We start from the raw sequence: 6,214 nt of genomic DNA on the forward strand, positions 1-6,214 counted from the left end.
TTTTTTTTTTTTTTTTTTTTTTTTTTTTTTTTTTTTTTTTTTTTTTTTTTTTTTTTTTTTTTTTTTTTTTTTTTTTTTTTTTTTTTTTTTTTTTTTTTTTTTTTTTTTTTTTTTTTTTTTTTTTTTTTTTTTTTTTTAAATACACCCATAAACACATTTTAAGCTCTCATTCTCCTCAATACAAGGCTTTCCAAACCTGGGGTCTGACTGCTCTCCCCAGTCTGTTGTTGGCAAGTAAAAGCCAGCAGTCTTCTAGGCCAGGCCAGAGGTGGGATGTGTGATAGAAGCCTGCTCAGGTTCCCTGCCCTCTCTCTGCTGTGTCCTGGGTTCTGTAGGAGTCAAAACTGAACTGTGATGCGTGACCATCATACTACTTTCTGCACTGGTTTCCCAGCCTGATGTTTTGCAGCATGTTTTGCCCAGGCTTTCCCAGCAATACCCCACAGTCAGGTTCCTACCCTAAGCTAGCTGTGCAGCTCTTGTGTCCCTGTCTGCTGGGTCATTTTCTGCTCTTTCTGACCTACCTCCCACTGGCTGGGAGGGGAAAGGAGGTGCCTGTGCGTAATCTGTGTATTTAACATTGGGAAGAAGGTTGGGCAGGAGGGTAAGCTCTGTCTTCAGCGATGCCTCACTGTTTAGCAGAAACCCATTTAGTTTCTCCTGCCCATTGAGTGTCTATTTTTGGCACTGCTTCTACTGCTTAAGGAAACAAAGTAAAAAATAAAAAAAAATATGACTGCATACAAAGAAATTATGTTTCAGCAAAAGTATTGCAGTTTTCATTTGTGATAGTACAAGTTCACTAAGTGTTTTGTGCTTTTTTTTTTTCAATTTAACAGGTTATCACTGCTAGCTTATCACCATTCTTCTTTGCCATGACTGCCAATGTACTAACAATTTCTTGGTAAGTGCCTACGTGAGCTTTTTTCTTAACAGTAAAATGAATTTCCACACAGTGCTTTGTGTGGAAATACTTTTAAATGTCAAGTTTTATTGCTGCCAGTATTATTTTGCATCTAAGGAGAACCAGGTGTGCAATGATGGATGCAGTACGGTAATAGAAGAGTGTTTCTTCTGCCTCTGTGGGAGAACATGGACATTTTGGATATTAAGCCTTACCACAATTCACTCAGCATGTTTTACAGCTAGGCAAATAGATGCAATAGGCAAATAAATGACCCATCAAAGTCATGCTACAATTAAGTGGCAGAATTGGAAATAAAACAGTGGAGCCAAGGTTTGCTGACGTCACTTTAACCAAAAGGGTGCATTCAAGTTTCCCTAACATATTCACACTGTGTACTGTGAATGCATAAAATGAAAACAGTAGAAAGTAATGATAATAAACTTTTTCCAAAACTGTATCTGGATTTTGTAATGTGTGGCCACACATTATGAATCACCTAACCTGAATCTTTTAGGTAGTAATATAAGGGATTGTGGTGTAAACTCTTTTGGTCAAAGGCAGTGTTTTTGATCTGTGTTTGTATAGTACCAAGCAAAAGGGAATCACAGACCATGGCTGATGGTCCTAAATGTTTCTGCTGTGCAAATAGCATCTCAGTATGGGATTAGGCATGTATCTCTGAGAATGGCTTTGTTAATGGAAATAAAAATCTGCTTACTTTTGAAAAGTATTAATCTTCGTTTTTGTCCCTTACAGTTTGATTGCCATCCTAAAGACTCAGCTCTGCACTGAGTGGAATGAGCATATTCTTTTTTTCAGATGTGATAAAATTGTTACAGAAAGAAGAATCTCGGTGCAAACCAGCCCTGTTTACCTATGTGCGAATATGCATCCCTACATGTTTTTCAGGCACATATAATCTCAAGTGCTAAAATAAGTTGTGTGGGTTTTTTTAAGTGCTAGGAATACGTGTGACCTGTGTGTAAGAGACTAAACTAATACCAATGCACCTACAGCACTCCTAGTCTAGGCCATTAACTTGCTGCTCTTCATCGTGTTTTACATGTGTTTGTGCAGGTCTGTCATGTGCGTGATAGAGGTAGGCTTGGATTAAATATATGTATTCGCTGACACCTATACTAAAAAATAATGTGTACCTTTGTTAATGTGAACACATGGACCCGTATAGTTGCACACATATCACATTCCCTATATACACTTAAAGTTATATAAATATATATATATATAACTTAAAGTTATATAAATGATGGACACTTCTGTATGTTTAAGAGAAACTTTGCTTTAGCCCTTGGGCCACTGTTACACTCTGGTTGTCATAATTCGAAAAGAAAACCATTTCTTTTATTTATTTTCTAACTTTGAATTCTCTTATTCCTTGTGCATCGACAGCATCTTGGCTTATCAGAAAAACTCTGAGAATAGTTTGTTAGATGATAGCAGCTGCAAAACACTCATGAGATCATTAATCACTGAGGATTTTAGTGTTGATTCAGTGTTGTCATGGACAATATCATATGCTAATTTTTGAACGACAGGCAAATGCAGTTAGCTGTCACCCCACCATAAACAGAAGCTGAAGGATTCACCAGATGGTAAATTGAAGGTAAATCAAGGGTTGGCATTTAGCCATAGTTTTTGCTCTGTCTTATCTTGAAGATATAATAATGGTTTCTAGTGGCCTAGTAATCTGGATTCTTCTTCTCTTATGTAGGATATATGATATTAAAGAACAGTTTAGATGCAGGCATCTTTTTACAGAATGGGGCTGGGCCGTTTACTATCTTTTGTACAGAATTACCAGTCTAATTTTTAGAATGCTATGTCAAAGTTAGGTTTGTTTTTTTAAAGTCTCTGTTAAAAATTTGGAAAACTACTCTACAGAATGGGGAAAAAAATTTCTAAGTCTCTGTTGATTTTAGGTCTTCTACATGCAGTGTTTTGGGTTTTTTTTTGTTTTGGTTGGTTTGGTTTTGGGTGGGGGTTTTTTTGTTTGTTGGTTTTTTGTTGTTTGTTTGGGTTTTTTTCCCCTCTTTAGGATAAAGAATACATTATCCAACATTAGTTTCCAAAGAAATTAATGCAGAGGCTGTGTTTATAACTGGAGCTGAAATCCAGGCAAGACAGTGGGGTTAAGCCTCTCCAAAGAAAAGCACTCGGAGGTTGTTTGTGATTGCAGGCGACCAGACTCAAGTGGTTTAGACCTTTTTGAAAAACTTGCAGCCCTCTCAGCCCTTTGCTCCTTGTTGGTAATTCCACGCCAAAGGTAGTCTGTCTCCCCAGTGGGCTGTCTACAGACTGTAGCACCTACTTTCCAGGGCTGTTTACTGTGTAATTGTAAGATACTGAGCTGTTGTTATACAATATTTTTTCCCCTCTCAGGAACAAGGGCAATTATGTGGTTTTTAAAACAGCTCACCAAAGCTACGATTTAAGTGAATGTAATACTATTAGACCAAAGAGCCTTCAGCTTTACGTGCCTTTTTTTTTCTTCCCAAGGAAAAAAAAAAAAAAAAAGCCCTCTTACAAATGAACTTAACAGGAGTTTGTTTTGTTTATAAAGTTCGTTAAGGAGCTTTTCTGTTTCATAAGCTAATTAAGCTATGAGGCCAAGAAGAAAGGTCAGTACACTTAGCTTTGCACTGTTATAAAAGGGGAGAAGAGTCGGCATCCTACCATATTCCTGTCAGCTATGATAGATAGCAGAGGGAGGAGATTTGTGAATTATTAACTATTGCATGGATCAAGTGGGTTGATAGCATATTTCAGTGAAGGGTTTTGTAAAACCATTCATTCTGCTTCTAGCCTGAATCTTGGAGGGAAGTGTTAGTGCCTCCACTACGCTGTGAGCAGCACAGGAAGCTCTTGGGCATATGTGTGATTTTGGATGGTGCAGGTTCTTTCACCGTGTTCCACACAAGGAGGGGCAAACATGAGAATTTCTACTGGCCTCACTGTGCCAATGGGATCACACCAGAGCAAAAGTATTTTTCCCAGTCCCCAAAACCTAGGCTTTACGTCTCCCCTGACGTGTACAAGTGGCAAGTTTTCAGGACAGAACACAAACAGAAAGAGGGAATCATTAAGCTAATGAGGTTCAAACTCCCTTGCCTTCCTTTCCAATTCTTGCTAGTGTGGAGCTGCTTTTGTAACTAGGGGCAACCTTCTCTATTTAGATTTCTGTCTGTGCATTTTCACTGAATACCATCAGCACTAAAATACAGGAAAGGTTGTTTCTGATGCGATCAGTTAAATAACACATTTTGGGTTCCAGCATTTTCTTAGCAAGACGAGTGAAAAAAATCACCTGGGTTACTGTCTCTAGGTTGAAACGTGTTTAGGTAAAATAATACCTTTGTTGTATCAAGTAGAGGGACTTGCCTGATGCTAAATTTGTGGTGTGCTTTGTTTACAGCCTTGTAATCAGTGGAGTTGGAGAAGCATTGCTTGTTTACACTGAAAGGACAGGCACATAAAGAGGAACCAGATCTCACCAGCTGGAAAAGAGCTGACTTGCAGCCTAGAGACACTATGATGAAAAAATTGCGGCAGCAGGAATGAAGAAGTGCAACCAAACATGAGGAAAGAGATCTATTGTTTTTTCATTAAGAAAGAAAAGCTATGCTATTAATAGTGTTGGTAAGGGAGCAGCATAGTTGGCAAGATGATAAGGAACCTTTGCCTCAAAGCACAAGACAAACTATATCAGATTGATGTGGTAAAGGAAAAAAATGCACTGTCTCATGCTGATAGCTCTGTCTGAGAACCTCTCAGTAACAGCTTCTTGCACAGGGAACTAAACTCAGGAAAAGCAACATTCCACACTGGATGCCCCCCCAGTTTTTTTTGTTGGAAGCTGACAGCAGGTCATACCAAGCAATGTCAGAGCCCAGATCCTGCCATAAATTCAGGATCCGGAAGGACGGATTTTGTCTCCAACTGTTCTGTAAGCAGCAAGCTGCCACACACAGGTCTCTGGTCACGTCGTCTGAACTGGCACGGGGACTGAGGCCAAGGGGCTTCTGGAGATAATCCCCTTCTGGAACTGCAGCAGTTTGACAGCTTTGCAGAAAGGGAAAATCAGCAATAAATCTTAATATCTGCAGTGATTGCTCTTTGTGAGTTTTTTTCCTCTCCCATTCTCTGAGATTTCTCTTGAACTCTGCAAATTTTTGTTGGCTGGTGGGGGTGGAGGGACACATACTGTTCCCAGCAGTGGTTTGTCTCTTCAATTATTGCAAGAGACAACAAAGATTATGAACCTTGAATGAATGTCATAAAGAGTGCAAGGTGATTCATCTCAGGAATTCTTTAAGTAATTTCATTTCAGGTTGCCTAATGGCTGTTGGAAACTAGTCTTGATATATTAGAGCCTACACAAGCAATCTGTATGAAAGTAATATTAAATGACAAGTTGATAAAATTGAGGAAAAGGTCTACATGGTAAAAGGAACTTTATAACAAATCTTCAGTGAGGAAAGGGACTTGCCTCACATAACATTAGGTATGTAAAGTGTAGTCCCTTAATCTCAGTTGACAAACTCAATGGAAAGAGAAGGGTGCCCTAACAGAGGTGATCCTTCTAGAATAGATTGCTGTGTTAATATGACTGAAAGATCCTCTGAAAGTGTTTATCTCTCTGTAGGTAGAAACTAGGTGACTAGTCTAGACAAGACACGTGGCTTTACAAGGCTACAGTTACCAGAGGATATCTGCTTCAATCTAACAAAATGGATCCTAATGGCTTTCCAGTCCGTAAGTTCAGACAGTGCTGGGAGTGATGGCTGCAGCATTCTGGATTTCCCCAGACAACTCTGCCAACCAGTTGTAGCAATACAGTAGGATCCTTGCTGTGCCACCTTTCTGCTGATTTTTGAAGTGAATAGTGACCCTAGGAGACCTCATGAAAGAGTCTCTGAGTGATTGCCGAGGTTTTGCAATCATAGCTGGAACCTTTGCTGTGGGAAAAGCTCATCATGTACCTCTCTCCTTGCATAACTTTCAAGGATAGGCTGAAGTCTGTTTTTTTTTTCTTCCTCTATTTTTCCTGTGCTCTTCATAGCAGTGTATCAAAACCCAGAACACCCAGTTGTTTTCTTGCTGGTGGTCTCAACAGAAAGGCAGTGGCCAAACCAACAGCAATTGCTGTAGCATTTTAATCACATGCTTGGGGTGTCTGTGGGGAGCTTGTTTGGCTGCAACAGGCATTACGTTGTATAGGCTTTGGGGGAATTCAGTCTTTGCAGCTACTGCATCAGTATCTCCCTGCATAGTAAGTCCACTGCTTTT

The 6,214-nt window shown here is 39.4% G+C and overlaps 1 protein-coding gene across 2 annotated transcripts in view; it reads left to right on the forward strand.

The window, feature by feature from the left end:
- TMEM241 (transmembrane protein 241) overlaps nucleotides 1–5,028 on the forward strand; it is a 58,229-nt gene extending 53,201 nt beyond the window's left edge. For both annotated transcript variants that reach the window (XM_027887549.1, XM_027887550.1), the window contains exons 14-15: nucleotides 840–904; nucleotides 4,341–5,028. In XM_027887549.1, coding sequence (XP_027743350.1) covers nucleotides 840–904; nucleotides 4,341–4,401 — 126 coding nt within the window. In that variant the 3' untranslated portion in view covers nucleotides 4,402–5,028. The remainder of the gene's footprint in view (nucleotides 1–839; nucleotides 905–4,340) is intronic.
- The last annotated feature ends 1,186 nt before the right edge of the window (nucleotides 5,029–6,214 follow it).

This window comes from Empidonax traillii, unplaced genomic scaffold (genome assembly GCF_003031625.1).
Source record: "Empidonax traillii isolate 1590-97213 ecotype Southwest subspecies unplaced genomic scaffold, ASM303162v1 scaffold215:size2007263, whole genome shotgun sequence".
Lineage (NCBI taxonomy): Eukaryota > Metazoa > Chordata > Aves > Passeriformes > Tyrannidae > Empidonax > Empidonax traillii.